The sequence below is a fragment of the Lissotriton vulgaris genome, chromosome 6 (genome assembly GCF_964263255.1).
Source record: "Lissotriton vulgaris chromosome 6, aLisVul1.2, whole genome shotgun sequence".
Lineage (NCBI taxonomy): Eukaryota > Metazoa > Chordata > Amphibia > Caudata > Salamandridae > Lissotriton > Lissotriton vulgaris.
In genome coordinates, this window is record NC_141694.1 from 772,819,167 (window position 1) to 772,842,090 (window position 22,924).

The window sequence follows — 22,924 nt, forward strand, 5'->3', positions numbered from 1 at the left end:
CGGGGTGGGGACAGTGCTCAATAAAGTTATGAAGAAACAGCTGGCAATGGATTAGTTACTAGGACATTATGATATTTCCCCATTGCATCAAGAATCAAAAAGTGCTTGTGAAAAATAATACATTCTGGTCTTAAACAATAGTTTTTTGAAAACACTAACAGACAGTTTTTCCAATGGGTAGGGGTTCTATTAGATTCTCAACTTGGACCATGGTATGTCGTCATTGAGGCCTGTCAGATGAGTGCCAAGACGAAACACCCAGCGTTGTTCTTTAGATAAGAGGTCTTTGTCATTGTTGTACGCCTCTATTACAGTCCATTTCAAATCATGGATGCTGTGACCCATAGTTACATAATGTGTCGCCATTCTAGTCGTGGTTTTCTTACAGCGCACATTGCTGCAGTGTTCACTCATCCGGACTTTTACTGGCCTGGTGGTCATGCGCATGTATTCTTTCAGGCAAGGGCACGTGATCAGATAGACCTCGTTGCGGCTATTACAATTGGTGAAAGAGCGTTGCTCCCAAGAGGACTGGTTTGAAAAAGTGATGTTACGGCAATGCCAGATGTGAGGGGCCAGTTACTACGCACAAGTGGAACCTGTTTTGTCCTCTGTCCTGTGGTGTAGGTGTTGCACTTTGTCCCATATTACCGTCATTGGTGATGTTCTGTGGTTGCTATGTGTGTGTGCTGCATTGTGGGGAAGTCGAGCCTGCAGCTCTGATTTTGTGGACCCTTGTCCCTTTAAGGTGGTGTGCCTTTGAATTGTTTGCTTATCGTAGGCTGGGATGTTTGCGACTTGGGTCATTTGTGCCCTTGCAAAGATTTTGTAGCCTTGTGCATTGTTTGTCTGCTGCGTGTATTGGACGGCATGGGTTGTAGGTGCACGTGGATGTGTCAAAGTGTGTCCTGCTCCTTTACGGATGTGATCCACACTGAGCCACCTCCATGTCGATTCATGCACCATGTAATTTATTTAGGCTGCTACCATTCTATCGGTTTTGCAGTGTCACTTGCTTAGTCAGTTTGGCTCACACAGCCGCTGCTTTTCTGGTTTCATCACTTGTGCATGGATTGGTAATGTCATTGGTTATTCGGAGGGGGCCCATATGTGCACATATGGACGGGGGCCTACTTGGTGTTTGTATGTGTGCTGCAGTGTGCCAAGGGTATCATGGACACGTTCTACTGTCAATGTGCGTGTGCAGTGTGGTACACATGATTGTGCATGTATACCATTGTGCCCATCTCCTCCCATCCTCCCAGTCCCTGGTCGTCACTCACCCTGTTTCAGTTGGGTCAAGTCGTATCGTGCGGTGTCCAGGCCCCCGACTCCTGCCATCATCTCCACACTGGTGACTGTGGCCACCATTTACTCCAGCTCATTCAGCTCGTCCTGTGTCGCAGGACTCCCACTTCCAGTCGCCGTTACTGCCTTCCTGTTGGCGGCGAGTTTCTGTTTGGTCTACCTTTGCACATCCTGCAGCGCCTCTTGACCTCCTCACCACTCCGTCTGAATTGACGTTGGTGATTATGGTCTGCCATATTTCTGTTTGTGTTGCCAGTGCCGCAGTGGAGGTGATGAACAGTTTTGGTAGTGTCCTATCTCCTCTGTGACGATGATCCTATTTTCCTGCGGACTGAACCCCGTCTTCCTCTTCTCCTTGCCCTTCCCCAAACATGGGATTACATGCTGGTCCTCCAATGGGCTTGTGGGGTTCGGCTTCTCCGATGAACTCAGTCCGGGTGCATCCATGGTGCTACGCAGTTTGAATTGGTTTTAGCGTGTTTTTTTGTTTTGGCTTTTATAGTGCATTTTCCCGCAAGACGCAACGGTATTGCAGGGCTGTCGCTGGTTATCGTTGATTTTGGTATCACGCTTTGGGGCATCGCAACTTTTTGGGCATTCGTGTTTTAAATTTTTTGTTAGTCACGTTGAATTTTGCGCAGTCATCTGGTGCGTTATCATGCTACTGTCGCATGGTGCTGCCGGGTTAGGAATAGGACGGTAAGACGGTGTTATTGTATCGTAATAGACTGCGATATGCACAGTTGCATTAAGTTACTTTTGCGATGGTTATCTCAGGTTCTTGAGAATATCCCCCAAAGCGTATTAATCATTGTGTTATGGATCTGTCTTCCCAATTCAACAGGTAGACAGTGAAGGGATTCCAAAATGAAAGGTTACGTTGTGGTCTTGCAAATGCATTCTAGTCAAGCATGGACCAATGCAAGGTTGGCCTTGTAACTTGGGAAGTAGGGTCTCACTTGAAAATTTTCATGTGTCAGAAAACAGTCAGTTCCTCTCATAACGGAAAGCCTAAACATAGATTTGGTGAACAAATTACTCTTAATTTTCTGTGTGGTCATTTTTATTTAACCTGCAAGCCATTTAATATATCCAAATCTGTTGCGATGACTCCTCTGTCTGTGATTGTCATAGAAGTAGCATACTCCATGAATTCCAGAATCTGTCCCTAAGCTATTGATTGTAAAAGATGACTTCTGACCAGGCATACACTGGAAAACAGCAAAAAAAACACATTAATAAAAGTGAAGAGAAAAGCAGCCTATTCTGCACTTGATTAAGAAAAAATGAGAAAGACTATTATACACCAGTTTCTGTCACTGCTCATAATAAATAATTTTTAAAAATCCTGCTTTCTTTGCTCTAACTGCACAAAACATGCTCTGCTCCATTCTTGTGTTTGTGTATATTATTTAATGTTAATGAAGTCTCAGCTCCCAGTTCTAAAGACACCTGCGGTGAACTGGCAGAAGAGCAGGGCTGTAGGCAATGTGTTCTTGTAGCACAGCCTGATGGACTGATTTCCTTCAAGGACCAAGGTTCCAGCCGAGTGGTGGGTACATAAAGACAGCAACTGTTCCAGTTTTTTTTGTATCAGCACGCGGTTGCGCCTATTTTCAGTTCGACGACTTTCACATACTGATTGCCAAAAGTATTGCTCCTGCTCTAATTTATTTGGCTTTAGGGAGACAGGTTGATAATCATTTGAGTAAGAAATTGGGTTACTGGCTGAGAGGGGCGGAAGCCCCACTCAGACAACAACCACAGTCCCTGTCAGGGTGAAACACACTGCCACTAAATTAACCTGTGCTTAACCCTCCGGTAGCTTGGCACAAAGCAGTTAGGCTTAACTTAGAGGTAATGTGCAAAGTATTTATGCAGCATCATACAGTAATAAAGTTACAACACAACACAAGATAAATCTCAAATTAATTTAGACAGATAGAGCAAAGTTTAATAAATAAAATGATACCAGAATGGCTAATATCCAATCAGTAAAATCGAACATATTAAATTTTAAAGTTTTAAGTGAAAATAGTGCCTAAAAGCACAAAGTGCCACTCGTGGCCATCTGGTCCTTCTAGACTAGGGAAAGTCACCAATTTAGGCCGACCACAATGGCGTGCATGTAAAATACAGAAACCAGGTTAGTCCTGCTGAAATGTTACCTTCTAAATCCGGTGCAAAAAGTTGAGTTCTTTTCATATTGGAGGAGGTCACCAGGAGGATGCAGAGAGTGGTGGACGGCCATCCCTTTGCATTGGCAGTTGCCGCAGTCTGTCATTGCTGTAGTGCGAAGTGCAGGTCTCGTGTTGCTGGACCAATGTACAGGCATTACCTTCGATTTTTCTTTGTGAAGAGTACACTGTGATGCCATTCAAGGGCCCACACCCCTTGACTGGCCACTCTTGGGGACCAAGGACTCCCTTCCACGGAAGCCAGCAGGGCTCAGGCAGGTCAAGGTGCAGATCCAGACAGGTCCAGTTGCAGCAGGTCAGCTGAGCAGCTGCAGGGAGTCCGCTGAAGCTTGTTGGGTCCCTATAGCCCACAGGGGGTCAGCCAACCAGCCCCGATGAATGACTCAGATTAGCCTGGAATAAAGGCAAGCAGGTCCAGTCTTCTTTCTCAGACAGTAAGGCAGTACCTCAAGCAGCAGGGAATTCCTTCTTCTGTAACTTTCACAGGTCCAGGAGTATTGTGATGAGTGACTCCGAAGGTCCAATATTTATACCTGGTGTCAGACTTTCTGTGGGGGCACTCACTGTCCTACCCCCACATTTGATTCTGGAAAGTTCTTTCCTTTTCCCTGTCAAGGCTCCAAACTCTCTAGAGGTGACAAAAGGCAGGGCAGTCTTGGTGTCAGGTTATCTTGTGTGTTTGGCAGGTAAAGCCCTTTGAATTTTAAGTGGGCTGGGTACAGCCGCTCCCAGTCATCCTTTCAGTATGGCCCATCCACATTTAAGGCTCCTTCCTGTTCCCCTCTGGAAGTAATACACAAAACCCAACAGCAGAGCTGTTTACAGTTATGTGACCCAGGGCACTGGCAGAAGGAACAAATGTTTGGGACAAGTAAACGCCAACTTTCTTAAAGTGCAATTTTCAGAATTGTGACTTACAATCCGAATTTACCATTGAAGTGGGTTTTAAATTACAATTCATGAGAGTGTGACTGTGAACAATATCTCTTTATCTGCACCCGATCAAAAGTGAGTATTTATTAAGTGTTATAAGGTAGCCCAGTTTTAGTCAATGGGAAAGATGTGCCTTGTAACACTGAAGAACGACTTTAGGAGTCTTTGACTGCCGTGACATGTAAAACTTCACACACATGTCTTACTTTCTAAATACAGTGCACCCTGGCCCATGAGCCTTTATGGCGTACCCTAGGGGTGTTATGTAAGTATAAAAAAGAAAGGGTTTGTAATAGGAAAGAGTTTTTTTGCCAGGTCAAAATGGCAGTTTAAAACTGCACTACAGAATGAAGTGGCATTCTTTGTGTTTTAAAAAGCTACTTTTGCTTGTGGCTTAAGGAGTGCTGCATGCTCACTAGTAGCATTCATTTTACAGGCCCTAGATATATGTAGTAGCATTTACTGATGTGGCAATCAATGGTGGGTACATTTTACCACGTTTAAAGTAGAAAGCAGAATCACTATAGCACTGGTTAGCAGTGGTAAAGTGTGCAGATTCCTAAAGCCAACAAAACTATTTCAGCAAAACAGGAGAAGTGAAGGCAAAACGTATGGGGAATACCATGCCAAGGATGTCAGGTCTAACACTTCCCATACTGTGAGGGGAGGGGTTGCTTTGCAAAGCACCCACCCACAGTTTTGAGGTGTGACTGTCATGCATATACTGCATCAGAGAGCTTAAAAGTCTCACAAGAGATGATATTTTATAAAACGTCCGAAGGGTTAATCTTGGGTGAACACAGGAGAGTTTCCATTGCTGGATGTTTAGGTTCTTTATACTTCTTTATTCAGAATGCACCTCACTCTGATAAACATTACTAAGGAAGCCTGGTCCATGGATTTAATAACTGTATGAAAGGATCTGAGGTGCAGCCACGAAGGCAGAGGAAGCACTGATATAATGTCAGAACTGGTGGTGCGGGAAATACTGGTATCCATTTCAAACACATTAAGTGTTTCTTTTGTATTAATAAGCCGCTATTAACCTCTATGTCTTACCCCATAGGCATAATTTTTCTCTACGAAATCTGGAAAGCAAAAGCTTACTTATGATTGCCAGGGCTGCTGTCTTCTTTAGAGCTATTTTGCAGCTCTTTTCAGGAACTTTCATGAAGTTATTTAGCAAGTGATCAATCTTCAAAAGACAATTGAATTCATAGTTTTTCAGAGACACTCCTTGTTGGAAAATGTTTTTTCTGCAGGGTTGCCCCCAAACATTTTGCCTTACCCTCCATTTTTTTTAATTCATTTTTGTTGACCTTAGAACTTGGATCACTTTACTACTGCTAACCAGTGCGAAAATGCATGTGCTCTTTCCCCTATACATGGTAATATTGGCTTATACCCCATAGGCATATTGTATTTATTTATAAGTCCCTATTAAAGTGCACTACATGTACCCAGGGCCTATGAATTAAATGCTACTGGTGTTCATGAAATTGTTATGAAACAAGGGGTAACCCAATTGTAGTCAAAGGACCTGGGTATCAAGTATTATAGTCAACAGTTGGTCCTAGACATTGATTCAACATACACAATGCAATGATATAGATCAATTAGTCACTCTAGTCATCATTCGATTAAATCCACTATGGCAAATATAGAAGAGAACATGACAGATACAGTAGCCCAAAATATCAATTGATACAAGAAAAAATACACATAAAACCAAGCAAATATTTGTATTTTATATTTGCTATTTTCAAAAAATATATATTAAATGAGTAAGTCTCTCGAATTTTGATGAGACATAATTGCTTGGTTTTATGTGTATTTTTTCTTGTATCAATTGATATTTTGGGCTACTGTATCTGTCATGTTCTGTTCTATATTTACCATAGTGGATTTAATCGAATGATGACTAGAGTGACTAATTGAACTATATCATTGCATTGTGTATGTTGAATCAATGTCTAGGACCAACTGTTGACTATAATACTGGTGTTCATGAAGCACTGCTTGTGCCACCCACTTAAGTATCCCTCTAACCATGTTTCAGGCCCGCCATTGCAGAGCCTATGTATGCAGTTTTGACTGCTATTACAACCTGGCAAAATAAACCTTTTGCCAGGCCCAAACCTTCCCTTTTTATACATATACGTCATCACTAAGGTAGGCCCAGGCCAACCTAGAGGGCAGGGTGTAATGAAATTAAACTGCAGGACATGTACTTTTACATTTAACATGCCCTGGTAGTGAAAAACATTTGAATTTGCTTTGCACTACTGCAAGGCATATATCTCCCCAAGGATAACATTGGTGTTACATTATTACCTTTTATAAGCTTTCCAAATGGGAAGATATAAATGATTTAAATGTGATGTCTCTGGAATCCTAATTTAAAATCCTAACTTAAGGTGAAGTCATATTCAAATCACAGTTCTGAAAATGCCACTTTTAGAAGGTTGCCGTTTTCTTGCTTTAGCCATTTGGTGCCTGTAGTCTGTATCCTATCAAGACTGGGTGCAGTTGGCAGATGAGCTTAGTGTATTCCTCTCAGACAGCCACACACAGTGGGAGCTTAGGTGTGCCCAAAAGGGCCATCTCTGGCAGGATGGGAGGGAAGAGCTGGGCACAGCCTCACTTACACCTGAATAGGCTGTGTCCTGTCCACACACAAAGGGCTGCATAACCCCCTGCCAGGAGTCTGGAGCCAGGGAAGGAAGTAAGGCCCTCTGCTCATCTGTGAGTCTACCCTGCCAATTTGTGTCACCCCAGTTCTGGATCCTTGGAAGTGGGCCTAAACTGCTTGCCAGCAGAACCAATGCAACAAAACATACGCATCTCCTCAGCTAGGCAGCTCTTCCTGAGCAGAACCAACAAATCGTTGCTGCTGCACGGATTACACCCATCACAAAAGACTTGAGTCGCTGCCGCCTCCTGCATCTTGGGATTGAAGCATCACTGTCAGAACCACTACTGTGCACATCTTTCCCAGCACCAGCTACTCACTTCCCTCGTTGATGGTAGCCTCAAAGATCCTGCTGAAACTCCGCATCACAGCTACACCACTCATTGGAACCAATGCATGGCATGACTGGGCCTCACATCCTCAACCCCGGAGTTTGCATCGTGAGCCCCAAAGACAGGATCCTTAATGTTGATGCATTAAAACCTCGCACCGCAGCCTCGTCCCATTTCGAAACCGATGCATCACCTAGGCTGCTTGGAGCACCTTCAAAGTAGATCCATGCAACACTTTACAACCTGGATTTAAAATATTCGGTTCTGCGGTCCTAAATGGGTCCCTTTAGCCAGGCCCCGTCCCATCGCAGTTAGCCTGAAACTGTGACTGTGTCTCCCGGTCCGGCGCAGCCAGATATCTCCAATGGCACTTTGTGCTATATGGCCCTCTTTTCCACTAGAAACTTTCAAAATCAATGTCACCAGTTTTAGTAATTGGATTTTTGTTTCTTTGGTCTTGTTTTATTTAGTAATGTCAGATCTCGTTTTCTAGATGTGGGATGTTTTGTGTGTTCTTTTTCGCTGTTTTACTATTTGAAGTGTTGCACAAATACTTTACTACTTTACACATTGCCTCTCAGTTAAGCCTGACTACTCTGTACCAAGCGGCCAATGGTGAGCACAGATTAATTTAGGTTTTGCCTGCCTCTTACCTTGACTAGGATTATGGGTGCTGCTTGGCCAGAGCTCATACACGGTATGCAACCGTTTCTACGCAACTTTTACAACACATACTGTTTCAACGCACACCATTACAACGCAGGATCCTTTACAACAAATGCCTTTACAACGCATGACATTACATAGCAGATGCTACTACAATGCATGCCATTACAGCGTAAGTATTGGTAAGTATATCTTTTTATTTTTACATTTTTTAAATTACAGTTTTTTTTAAAATTAAGTTAAAAAAATTAAAATTAAATTAAATAAATTAATGTAAGTTTTTTTAAATATATAGTTTGGGTTTTGGGGTACAGGGGTATTTTTAGGGTTCAGGGCTGGGTTTGGGTTTTGGGGTACAGGGGTATTTTTAGGGTTCAGGGCTGGGTTTGGGTTTTGGGGTACAGGGGTATTTTTAGGGTTCAGGGCTGGGTTTGGGTTTTGGGGTACAGTGGTATTTTTAGGGTTCAGGGCTGGGTTTGGGTTTTGGGGTACAGGGGTATTTTTAGGGTTCAGGGCTGGGTTTGGGTTTTGGGGTACAGGAGTATTTTTAGGGTTCAGGGTTGGGTTTGGGTTTTGGGGTACAGGGGTATTTTTAGGGTTCAGGTTTGGGTTTTGGGGTACAGGGGTATTTTTAGGGTTCAGGGCTGGGTTTGGGTTTTAGGGTACAGGGGTATTTTTAGGGTTCAGGGCTAGGTTTGGGTTTTGGGGTACAGGGGTATTTTTAGGGTTCAGGGCTTGATTTGGGTTTTGGGGTAAAGGGGTATTTTTAGGGTTTTGGGGAACTGGGGTATTTTTAGGGTTCAGTTTTTAAATAAATAATTTTAATTAATTTAAAAAAATAATATTAATAATTTTATTTTTTATTAATAATAGTTCTTTATTAATGATAGTTCTTTAAAAAATTAATTAAATATTTATTAATTACATTTTATATATATATTTACAAATACATTGATTAATAAATAATTTAGTTTATAAAAGTAATTAAATATTTATTAATTACATTTAAAAAAAAATAATATACTTCCCTATGCTTACGTTGTAATGGCATGCGTTGTAATAGCATCTGCTATGTAATGTCATGCGTTGTAAAGGCATTCGTTGTAAAGGAATGTGCGTTGTAAAAATTGTGTTGTAATGGTGTGCGATGTAATGTATGCGTTGTAACGTCATACATCCCTCATACACCAATCAACCAGTAACCCAATTTCCAACACTCTTAAATTCCCTTTATAACATAACATAACATTGTTAATGAAAAGAACCTATTTAAATGAAAATCTTTGTGCAATACTCAGGATTCAAATCTATTCATTTATCTTTTAAAGAGGGAACATGCCCATTCCAATAAACTCTAATTGAAAAAGGCAATATACATGGTTTAGGACATTTAGAAACTGTCTGGCTATGCGCTCATTGTCTCATAATTAATGTGTATTATGCATTTGTTGCTGTACAACTGTAAGCATGGACTGTCATTTGAAGTTTCACAGTCATCTACAAAATATTTATACCCGACTCAGATACATAAATATTGAATGTATAAGGTACCATCTGCATATCTCTTTGCAGACCAGGCCTTTGCACACACTACATATCCCTGGTCTTGTTGCTGTTTAAAACGTTGAGATACTCTAATGTATTTCATGTTCTTCTTTTTTATGTAGTTGAACCCTACTTTTTGCTCATGATAGTACCAGGGAAATATATTGTTGACTGTTTCAATATGGCCTTCCAACTCCAAATTGTTTCACAGCCAAAGGAAATTAACTGACATTTCAAATGCACATGTTCAAGTTGGAAGGGGAAACAGTTGCATGGTATTATGTTATGTTATGTTATGTTATAATTTTATTTCTATAGCGCACGGCTACTCAGTGAGAGTGTCCCGGCGCTTTATATAGGCAGCTCAGTGTGAAAAAACATAACACCATAAAACAGAGACAGATAAGGGAAAGAAAGACATCCTAAAGGGTCAAAAGCCAGGTCTTGAGGCTCTTCCTAAACAGGAGCAGATTCGGAGTACGCCGCAAGGCCAAAGGTAAGGTGTTCCACAACTGAGGGGCCCTAAGACCAAAGGAGCGACCCCCGGTGCGGGCCTTCCTCACTCGAGGGAACACGGCCAAGAACAGAGATTCCGACCGAAGAGATCGAACCGGGCGATAAAAGACGAGCCTGCGCTGTAGGTACCATGCTCCCGAGCCAAAAAGTGCTTTGTGAGCCAGAGTCAGAGCTTTAAACATAATCCGCTTCCGGATGGGCAGCCAGTGAAGCAACTGCACCAACCCGGATGCTCTAGCTTGCCTATAGAGGCCGAAGATGGCGCGAGCCGCAGAGTTCTGCACAACCTGCAGCCGCTGAACAAGATAGCCCGGAAGCCCTAAATATAGGACGTTGGCATAGTCCAGTCTGGAGCCTATTAAGGCTTGCACAGTGATCTTTCTATGCTCTTCTGTAAGCAGAGGGTCCGAGGCACAGCCAAAGAACAGTACCTCCGATTTGTTGGAATTAGCTTTGAGGCTGTTCCGCTGAAACCAGTTAAAGACCATCCCTAGGCACCCCCGAATGCTCTCTCCATCAAAAGCCTGATCTTTCCTACACGTGAAGAGCAGTTGAGTGTCATCCGCGTAGGATACGATCTGGGCCCCAAAGGACTCCACCATTGCCGCCAGAGGGGTCATAAAGATGTTAAAAAGGGTCGGGCTCAACACAGAGCCCTGCGGAACTCCGACTCCCAAAGGCTGCATCTCAGCGGAGCTCGGGGAGGCCCAGACCGTTTGTCGACGACCCTTAAGGAAAGATGTAAACCATTTGAACACCGTCCCCCTCAGACCGATGTCATAGAGTCTGGCGAGAAGCGCCTCATGGGGAACGGTGTCAAAGGCCGCCGACAGATCAAGCATGACAAGCATGGCCCTGCCTCCTGAGTCCAGTGTCTCCCTAATAACCTCTGACACCTCCAGGAGTGCCGTCTCCGTACTTAAATTAGGACGGAATCCGGATTGCGAGGGGTGCAATAGGTCATTCGATTCTAGAAAGCTAGAAAGAACGCCGTGCACATGCTTCTCCGTGATCTTAGCCAGCGCCGGGTGGAGGGAGATCGGCCTGTAGTTGGCCAGAACCTCGGCGTCTAATCCAGGCTTCTTGAGGAGGGGGATCACCATAGCCCTTTTCCAGGACCGCGCGACCCTCCCCTCCCTCAAAGACAAGTTCAAGAGAGGGTTGACCAATGGGTTCACCACAGGCGCCATCCTGGCCAAAAATTTGGCCGGACAGGGGTCTAACGGCGAGCCTGATTTAAGATTGGCCAGAAGTGCAAGGGAAGCATCGGTGGAAACAAAGGGGAACTCCGCCAAAACAGCATCCCGCGTGGACGGTGGAACTAGTCCGGCCCCAATGCCAGGAGACCCTTCAGCAGACCTCTCTGTAAAGGAGTCCTGGATCGATTTAATCTTGTCCGTAAAGAACTTGGCAAGATCACAGACCCACGACTCAGATGACACTATTTGAGGCAAGTTGGATTTATGCCGGGTCTGGTGGCTCAGTGGACTAATGCATCTACTGCAGGGGCTTGTGTTCAATCTCATGGTCACAGGTTCAAATCCTGGCGGGTCCACTCAGCCTTTCATCCATCTGAGGTCGATAAAATGAGTATCATTAAGTTGGGTAACAACAAACATCTGTTATTGTTGTAGTGGTGAACGTGCGCTTCACAAATACACATGCTATGTTATGTTATTAATGTACAGTTGCTATAAAGAACAGCTATTTGCATTACTCTTTGATGTGTGTTGTTGCAGGTTATCTATATAACAAGAAACCCTAAAGATGTCTTAACTTCATTTTACCATTTTGAAAAGATGATGCCATCCCTGACACAATCATCAACTTTTGAACACTTCATGGAGAAATTTCTAAGTGGGGAAGGTAATTTTTTACTTTTTTAAAATGTATTTTCTTGATTTTGAATTAAGACATCCAGTTGGTTTAAAACACTCATCGGTGTGTACATTGTGTAAAATCAATATGCATGTAAGTATTACCACACAACAGAACTAACTTTTCAAGTTAGAGCTTATATGCCTAATGGGATATTATTTAAAATGTTTAATATGAGGAGCAGGTGGTTGTAGATGTTGTCTCCTGTTTTGAGGTGCCAAGGTGTAGGAATTGCATCATTCACATGCTCACAGATGGGTACCTCAACAAACAATTTAAAAAGCAGTCTAGGTTCTTGCGAACTAAAAGAGACTTAGGGGCATATTTGTAAGCCTGTTTGGGTCGCTCTTGCACCACGCATCTTGGTACAAGAACGACGCAAACCACAAATGCAATTCATGAAGCTACACAAGGCCACTTTGCTTGGCCATGAGTGACTCCAAAAATTGGGAGAAGAGCAAATCACTACTGGGGAGGCATTCCATGGGGGTTGTGTGGGTGTTCCCACGCAGTTCTCATGGTTTTTGATACAAGCAGCTCTCATGGGTTTTGATGCATCCCCAGATTTACCAGAACCTATAAACCTGGGAATGCACCAAAAACATGATCCTTCTCAGGGGGGTGTAATGAAGAGAAATATCTTTATTTTAACTCATTACATGCTCTTTGCATGTGTGTGGCTTCCTGCAGCACGCATATAAATTAGAATTTGCCTCTCAGGGTTTTTTTCATGCAGGAAGGTGCCCTTACTGCACAAAAACAACCCTGCATGTAACACAGACTCTCTTGCACCATGTTGAAAGGATGCCTGCATTGGGAATAGTTTAAGTAAAAAGGGATAGCTACAAGGGATTTTGTTTTCAAGGTTAATTCACTGAAATGATATATTATTTTTGGTTCTTTAGTAGATTGAACCTAATGTATCCTTAGGATTACTTTAATGTTCATTAGTAATTTCAAACAGTAAGCAAATTTACTATCAAGAGAAGAAAGTCAAACTAAATTAAACACACAGCAAGAAAGGAATGTATTCAAAGGTATTTATATTGTAATTGATCAGTTAGAAAAAATTCATGGGGATAGATTTAGAACAAAACTCTACATAAAAGTTATGAAGGGCAGTATGTATATATCCACTAGTCAATTCATACCAGTGCATCAACTCCAGTGTTAACAAAGGAAAACCGAAATCAAAAATGCATCCTGGTGTCCTTCAAATATGAATCATGTTGAGGAGTTGAAGAATTAGGTCGACTAAACCACATCCCCATACACTTGCAGATTTGTTTAGTTCACTACACCTGGCTGGGAGTATCCCTGATTGCTCTGGATACCAAACATCTTCAGCTCTTCAAATATAAAAAAGAGTCTTCAAGGTATGTTACCGACAAGCTAGTAATAGGGTCTGTGAGAAAATCATTAAAGTATGAATACTAAACTACGCCCTCATACCCTTGCAGATTTTTTGTCTAATCATATTCAACTGAAATCAGAGGCCATCCTTGAAAATTAGCTTCTTATATTTGTTATACCCAAGTGAGTATGACAGTGACATTAAATGATATCTCAGGAATTAATTTTCCGGCTTAGGAAGGCCCAGGCTTGGCAGTTTGGGCTGGATTGTTCCCCTAAGGAGCAGGGTCAGGACTGATTTGCATATATTTGGGTCCAAACTGGGGTGGTGTGGTGAGCAAATAAATTATGGATTAAACCCAGATCTGTGAATGGGGGTGAATGTTTGCATTGTTCAGCATTCCGCACATCATCTGTTCTTTTTATTTTGAATTGAGTTAAATATGGCACATTCCTGTCCTTTCCCTGTCACACAGTGGAGCCCAGAAAGGGGTATTGCTGTGATGCACTGCATGACAATGTTGTAAATCTACTCCTCAGTTTACACTGTTTGCTTCAGGACTTATAGTTGTCAAATCAATGCTTTAATTACGCCATAATCAGATACATTTCTACTGTAGGATACATTATAGTCAGAACCGTTATACTATGTTATAGTGTTCTCCAAGTTCCAGACTCAGATCTCACTGCTAACGATGACTGCCAACTAAGCTGCCCAGAGTACGTAGTCTAAAGGCCACAGCACTTGCAAAACAGAAGAGGAGACTGAGGGTCCCTACTAACCAGGACACAAAAATACAAGGACATAACAAAAACTGGACCTTGGCTTTGCCACCATGATTCTCTGGGTAGACCAGTGGTTATTTGTGCCATTGGCTGAAGGTGGGACTCACCAGCACTCATTTTTGCGGACCGTCACATACTTTTCCACATCTGACTTTTACCCAGCGCAAGAGAGGAAAAAAAAACAAAAAGGGAAAAAGGAGGAGAAAGATGGGAAAACAAGTATAAGTAAAGAAAGCAAGGATTAAACCAGAACTTGAAAAAGAGTGTGATTAATGGGGAGGGATTGTCTGGTCACAGATGAAGCAGGTATGAGCTGGAACAATGACTACACAGCCTTGGTATTTAGAAACCCTGACATTTGATAGAGCAAGCCGTTGGCTTCTGTGCTAAACTTTTGACCCCAGCACGTATCCTATTATAAATTAGGCACTGCAATAGACATGGTTGAGCATCTAAGGTTTAGTCAAGGTAGGAGTCAGAGGCAAATATAATTGCAGTCATCACTGTTGCAATGAAGACTTTTAACAATATCTCATGTATATTAAGGATATGTACACCATTAATAGTTTAGTGTACACAAAGTTTGAACACATCTAAAATGTAAAGATATAAAATCAAAGCAATGCAATATGAACATAGAAAGAACATGTTGCCAGCAGTTAATGTTATCAAAGATTTAAAAGGACTCCAGGAAAACAGAGAAAAATGTAATTCTGCAAAAAAAGGCTACTTGGTTTCTCTTCACTGTTGATTAAGGTTTTTGAACCTAAAGGTTCCTGAACATCTAAACGGCATTGCCAGTGTCAAGGGTGCCTGAAAAAGAAAAGGGCAATATCGCTGAGTTTTTATGTGTTGACATTGCAACAGTTGTGTGCCACACTGCCACAAGGTTTTGAGAATCCCGTTTTCAAGAGTCAGGATCAGTCTCTTTCACTTTAATTTTCACTTTTCCGAGTGCAGCAGTATATAATGTCAGTTGTGGACCTTCCAATTATTAAGCACTGTGCATTTTAAAGAAGACATCTTCTCAGGTCATGTACTGCCATTCATGTGGTCTCAGAAATATATAAAATTTAGTTTGCAGACCCAGTTGGGCTCTCACTTTTTCACTTTTTTACAATTTGAGGAAATGTAGAGCAAACTTGTCTGAGCGAGGCAAGTGCTTAACCGTCTCTATTATAATTCCTTTTGCATATGTATAACGTTACTTATTGCAGTCTGTGGCAGGTTTGTTTCTCAGGTCTCACTCATAGGTCATCCCCATTCCTTCTGTCTATCACTGAAAATTCTGTGTATTTTTGTGTAATTTTAACAAACTTTTGCATTAACGCAACCGAAGGAGCTCAATGAAGCAGTTAACATGTGGTGATCATGTCCTGACTTTATCACGTGTACACACATGTTATTTTAATCCTTTAATTCATGAGACAACATCTACGTTGTTTTCTGTATGGACGTATCCCAATCTAATTTTGCGATAGTTTCACATATAAATATGATGTACATTTATGTCTAAAAAGCTATATCATTGTATTTGGTATCTTTTAATTTAGCTACAAACATTGTGGTAATTCTTGCATATATATATATTCACCGAAAAAACCATAGGTTTCACACACGTTATAGTTAGGAATTAGCATTTAAAAAACCGTGTAAATTCACTGAAAAAACCATAGGTTTCACACACATTATAGTTAGGAATTAGCATTTAAAAAACCTTGCAAATTCACTGAAAAAAACATAGGTTTCACACATGTTACAGTTAGCTAAACATTTCACTCCTACAAAACCTTTGAAATTCCCCCGTTATAGTTAGTTCAGCTACCTATAACTCGCGCGACCGCAATGCCCTGCTGATGACGTCCCATATTACATCACTCATGACATGGTCAGTGACATCACTCATGACATCACTCATGACATGACATTTTCAGTCATGTGACTTGAAAACAACACTTTTGATTGGTTTATAGTAGTTTTCCAGAATCTTCAAACACTCCACCCACTTCCCTCACTATCTCTTTCACTTTGATGGGAGAAGGATCTTTGGAGTTTTCTTCCTGCTTTTCAAACTTGAGGAAATGGCAGAGCAACACCAGCCCGAAGATTCAACATCTGATTCTGATATGGACATTGTTCCAGAGCAGCCCCTTCCTAAGAAGAGCAAACATTCATTCATTTGGAAGTTTTTTAAGTATCCAGAGGGGCAGAAGAAAGTTAATGCCCCCAAGGTTACCTGCACAATATGTGGAAGTGTGCTATCAAGAGTGGATCCGAAGAAGCACTACTCATTTAGTATACATACCATGATTAGGCACGTAAAAAATGTGCATCCGGTTGACTTTGCAAGGGCATCTACTCAAGTCCTTGCAGCCAACCCTCCAGATGCTGTCCCCAGCACCTCTTCTGCTGGAGCATCTCCTTCATCCACTCCTTTGGAAATTCGGCCACTTTTCAAAAATTTACATATACGTTGCAACTTCTGCAATGAGATTCTCTGTTATGGAGAGCAGAGTATAAATTTGATTGAGATGAAGATTAGGCAGCACACATGCTCCCACACTTACATTTTTTTCATTTATTATTTCTGTTCCTGTTGAACAGTTTTTCGTTACCTGTTTACTTTGTTGTTTCAAAAACAACCCAAAAAACATATAAAATTGTTAAAAAACTACAAAAACAAAACAAAACAAAAAAGACAAAAAGCAGTTCTTTACAGAACTAACTTCACTTCTCCAAAAAGAGCTATATCTCTTATATACTGTGTCATACCTTTTTTGAATGAATGTGTAGTGTATAAATGAATGACTGAAATGACTGAGTGAAGGGGAGGAAGGGACTGATGGAATGAGTGAGGAAAGGGTAGTATGGTGGGTGAGGAAAGGGGAGTCAAAGAGTGACTGAAACAAGGGGACTAGGGGTAAGGGAGTGAGGTAAGGGGTGTAAAGGAGTAAGGGAAGGGCAGTAAGGAAAGGAAAGTGAGGGAGGAAGAGTGAGAAAAGGGGAGCAGGGGACGGAGACAAGGAAGGGGAGTAAGAGACAGAGAGGGAGAAGTAGAGCAGGGTAAAGGGAGTGAAGGTAAGAGAAGTGGAGTGACTGTGACGGAAGGGGTATGAAGATAAGAAAAGGGGTTAAGGGAAAGTGAGAGATGAGGAATGAGGGAGAGAGACGTGGAGTGAGGGGATGGAGGGAGTTAGAAAAGGGAAGTGAGAGAAGGGGAGTAAGGAATGGAGTGAGAGAAGGAGAGCGAGGGGGAGTGAGGAAAAGGGAGCGGGAAAGTGAAGGGGTGAGAAATACAGATAGGATGAAGTGCAGAGGGGGAAAGGGAGTGACGGTGAGTGAAGGGCAGTGACAGTTAGGGAAGGAGTATGAGGGTGAGGGAAGAAAATTAAGAGAGAGGGAAAGTGAGTGAGGAATACAGAAGGAGTGATAGAAAGAGAGAGGAAAGGAGTTTAAGGGTAAGGGAGAGATAGGGACAGAATGAGAGAGTAGGAGAGCAAGGAACTGAGAAGGAGTGAGGCAGTTAGAGTGAGTGAGCCAAGGGAGACAGGGAGAGAAAAATGGATAAAAAAGTGAGGGAAGGAATAAACGAAGGGGAGTTAGTGAGCTGAAGTGAGGGAGTGAGGAAAGAGGAGTGAAGGAAGGGGAGTTAGGGAAGGTGAGTGAGGGAAAAGTACTGAGGGTGAGTTATAGGCAGTAACAGTGAAAGAAAGGGTATGAGAGGGACGAAAGGGGAATGAGAGAGAAGGAAGGAGATTAAGAGAGAGGAAATGGGACTGAGGGATAAAGTAGGAGGGAAGGAAACAGAAAGAGAAAGACAGGAAGGGTGAGGGAGAGAGAGTGAGAGAGAGAGAGTGAGAGAGAAAGAGAGGGAGAGCGAGTGACTGAGAAGGAGTGAGGCGGTTACACTGAGTGAGACAGAGGAAGAGAGGGAGAGAGAAATGGAGTAAAGGGGAGTGGGGGACTAAACAAATGGGAGTTAGCAAAAGTGAATGAGGAAAGGGAAGTAAGGGAAGAGGACTGACGGATGGAGTGAGGGAAAGAGAGTGAGGGGGAGTGAGGGAATGGGAGCAGGTGAAAGGGAATGAGAGTGATGCACAAAGAGGGGAATATGAAGTAGGAGAAGAGGAGTGAGATTGAGTGAAGGGCAGTGACAGTGAGGGGAAAAGAAGCATATTAAGATACTGGAAAAAGTAGTGAGTGAGAGAGAAGAATTTATGGAAAGAGAGAGGAAAGAAAAGGAAGATTGGTGGAGAGAGAGGGAGACAGTGAGAGAGAAAGAGAGGGAGAGTGAGGGACTGAGAGAGGGTGAGGCAGTTATAGTGACTGAGACAGAGGAAGAGACCTAGAGACGGATGGAGGAAAGGGGAGTGAGGAAGGGAATAAAGGAAGGGGAGTAAGCAAGAAGAAGTGAGGGAATAAGAGAAGGGGGGTGACTGAAAGTGAGTGAGGGATGGTGTGAAGGAGAGAGAGTGAGGGGGAGAGAGAAAAGAGTGAGGGATAGAGCAAAAGAAGGGTAGTGATGGAGGAAGAAAGAAAAGAGAAGTGAGGGACACAGAGAGGAAAGAGGGAGCAGGAGAAGGTAAGTGAGTGTAAGGGAAGGGTACTGATAGTGAGAGAAGGAGTGTAAAGGTGAATTAAGGGGAGTAAAGAGAATGAGTGAAGGAGAGTAACATGAACATAGAAAATGGAGTAAGACACAAACTGAAGAAAGTGAAAAAGGGAAAGAGAAGTAAGAGAGTGATGAAAAAGTATTTTTTGTTTGACATACTCACCTTGTAAGTAATAAAAAGGTAATAATATAATTTTAATAAATATAATATCTGTGGAAGAGAAGAAAAAAATTGAGTTATAATATATATTTCACAATACAAAATGATTTGTATAATATGTTATGTATTTTATTTTGCTGTTCTCAGAATATATTGAATTTCACTGAAAACAGTGAGTTCAATAGTACTCATCATATAACAGCGGGCAAAAAAAAGACAATCAATAAGATTATCTTTAAAAAAAACCATTCAACATTTTTATTATGAATGTAACAATTATAAAAAAACATATCTTAAATGTTTTTTTCGAACAGCAATCTTTTACGTAAGTAAGGGATATTACCAACAATCACAAAGTAACAAAACATTATTACTTCTTTTTTATACACTCTAAATAAAGTAATGTACACACATATGCTAACAACATTTACCCAAAATAGTCATTTTTTGTTTCAAATACCATTCCTCATGGCCAAATAGTATGTGTGAAATCCTTAGTTTGGAAGATACTTAATAGTACTCTTAAGCGTCCGTTTCCCAACCTTCTGAATCAAAAGCACCAACATCTTTTGTACCATCTAACAAATGTTATACCTCCACCCGATGCTATTTATCATGTACATAGAACCTTAAACAACTAGCATGCTATCAGAACCTCAACATCATCTGGTATGCCCATCACACTCTGTTCATCCTTTATCTTACCAAGGAGCTGTATACCATTAAAAGAAACCTCTACAAGGGAATAGAAAATGTCACCAACATCTCCAACAACTACAACAAATCTAAAACACCTCTGCCTCACTGATGATCAGCATCTCCTGTGATAGCCACATCACCCACTATCTGATACACTTACACTACCTCTACGTCAACTACAATAATTTTTTTAACCTCATCACCCTCATTCACAAAGTACTTTTCAACACCAGACTACCCTTTCTTAACAGCAGTAATTTTCCCAGGCCAATTATTTTCCCTAAAATTTGGGTTGTAAAAACACTAGGTAAGAATTTGGTCAGTCATAAGGCAAACGTTGTTTAAAAATCAACTGAGTATCATTACAATGAGTCCAGCCTTTTGTACATTTTAAATAAGCTGTGTAGTGTGCTGATGTTGTAGAAAGACCATCATGGAAAATAATTGCTACACTTACAAAAGTTCTTCCTGATATTGATAGTTGAGAAGCCACAAAATTGTTTATTACAGTTGTCAGTTTTCTTCCATCAGGTCTGCATCGTTGCAACATTAAAATTACATACTGCCCATATCTTTGTATAAATAATGTTGATAACATTTGTGAGTTACATTGGATACAGACCATGTTTTGATTTGCTTCTCTAACTAGATTATTAAAAGACACTGATTTGCAGTCTGGTAAAGTCAAATATATAAATCTTTCAGTGTCTATTTCAGTACTACTTGAAAACGAACAATTATCACAGTCATGTTGCCGTTGATAAGAAAGGCCAAAAAGATATTCAATATCTATACCTTCATCTTGCAATACAACAAGCATATACATTAGAAATTCCTGACAATCGTGCTGAATATTCTGTGAAAATTGATTTAAACCAGAACATATGTCTAAAACATTTCGAATATCAGAAACACTTTCTATTTTAGTTTTATCACTACTACATTTCTCATACACAGAATTCAACAAACAACAAAATCTTTTGTCCCGATTTTCAATAATTTTTTGTAGTAAAGTTTCAAGAAAAAAACAACATTAACCACAACATTAGCATAGCAGTTGACACCAGAACTGTATTCAAACTGAAAACCAACCACCTCTTCAATAGAATCCTTTTTCTTTTTGCTTACTATCACTGGTTCATCTAGTTTTTTTCTTTTCTCTGTAACCTTGCTACAATTTTTCTCATATCTTATTTTTTGACTTACCACACGCTTTTCAAGTACTGGATATTGAGGTAAATTGGGAGCATGTTCTCTTCTTACCCTATTATACTCTTTTACACAATTTACATCTGCACTATTCTTTGTGTCAACAAACTCAATCAGGTATAATCCAGATAAAATTCTGTCTCGAGATTAAGCAACATATGCCATACCCTCTTTAAAAACAGTACTTCCAATATTCACCAAAGCACAATCTACACTTAAACCTTGAGATTTATGAATAGTCACCGCATATGCCAAACAAACAGGAAACTGTTTTAGGCGGACATATAAATCTTTTACAAGCAAAAAACGTGCTGAACAACGACTCAATTGTTGTACATCTTCAATTTCATCAAATTTGATTTTCAAAAATTCAATGTCATCTCTGTTTGGGTAATTCACAAAATCAACAACATTACCCATTGCTCCATTTACTAAACCTCTTTCCACATGTAAATTACGTCGTAAAATTATCCGACAATTTATAAATGCATATAGATTATTTTCTAAACCAGCAGTTTTAGATATTGATTTCTCTAAAGAATCCAATTTTGACTTCAACTTTTGTGACAAAATAATAGTAGCTCCTTCATGCTCTATTCTATCAATAGCTTCCAGTTTTATAATTTCTTGATTTTCTAACTTTAACATTTTTTCATTGAATATTGAACATTCTTTCAGAGTTGGCATCAAGCATATCACTGATTTCTTTTCTGCAATTTCTCTATATATATTCTCTGGGAGAATATTTTCGTTTGGAAATAAATTTGTAAGTAATAGTACCTGTAAAGCTTCTTTGCCATGTTCACTCGCTTTTCCAATTCTTATATCTTCAAGAATACTTTTATAATCAGCGTCCTTTGTCTGTCGCATATTTGTAATGAGTTCTGAATATTCGAAATATGACCAAATATTAACATTTCCAATGCTTCCCAGGCACTTTCTAGTGTCTTCATGTGTAACTGTTTTAAATACTGGCTGTCCTTTCACAGGAGTTAGTTGTAGTAGATCTCCCAAAACTATGAAGTGTTTTCCTCCAAATAACACATCATACTCTGTTTTAAGGATTTGTTGCATTCTTAAATGCACAAAGGCAAGCATTACATTTGATACCATGCTAACCTCATCAATATTGAGAAGTTTCATTTTGTTCAAAACTCTAGAAACTTCACAACAAGCTTCTCCAGATAGCTTGTGGTATTCTAATGTATTTTCATGCTCTACTGGCAGCATCAATAAACAATGTAAAGTAATCCCTTTAATGTTATGTGCTGCCAATCCAGTTGCCGAAGTCACAACACAAGACAGTGACGACTCAGTTCTTTTCTGTAGATATGTTGCAATTCTTTTAATTAGAAAACTTTTTCCAGTTGCTTCTTCTCCACTCACGTACAGTTGGACAGCTTTAAATGATGTACATGAGCACTCTTTTTTCTCATGATATAAACCATGCTCAATCTCTTCTGTCACTTGATCGTATATTTGTTTTTGCTCAACATTTAGTTGTTTTTCTAATTCTTCTAAGTTTATTACATCCTCTTGAGCTTGTTGCATTGCTCTTTCCACCTCATCCATGGCAGTTGCTGCTTCATTTTGGATAATTGGTTCTCCTAGTGGATCCTGACTCAACGAAACAGAACTTTGACTGTCTTGAGAACTGTCACTAACAATCTCTGCTGCAATTGTACCTTCTTGCTGTATTTCATCGTTCAACATTTTCAGATAATTCAAGTTCAAGTTCAAGTTTAATCTTTATTTCGTTGCGTTTGCAACATAAAAGATAACATAAAATATACAGTTCATAGTAAAATATACAACAGTATAAACCTTCAATTCATACATTATAGTGGGCACCCTAATATATAAACTACATTGCATCTATATTTCGTCATATTTGGGCACATTAAATTACATTTCATCATATTTGGACACAAGATTTTACAATTTCAGGTTTGGCACAGAATCAATTAAATATTAAAATATTTAAAAACAGTAGAAAAGTTAAAAGAACATTAAATTAATTTGTAACAGCCAAGAATT

At 40.6% G+C, this 22,924-nt stretch overlaps 1 protein-coding gene across 2 annotated transcripts in view; it reads left to right on the forward strand.

Moving 5' to 3' along the window:
- LOC147707963 (amine sulfotransferase-like) overlaps window positions 1-22,924 on the forward strand; it is a 576,176-nt gene that overhangs the window by 378,870 nt on the left and 174,382 nt on the right. For both annotated transcript variants that reach the window (XM_086926766.1, XM_086926767.1), the window contains one exon: window positions 11,930-12,056. In XM_086926766.1, the coding sequence (XP_086782892.1) occupies window positions 11,930-12,056 (127 nt within the window). The remainder of the gene's footprint in view (window positions 1-11,929; window positions 12,057-22,924) is intronic.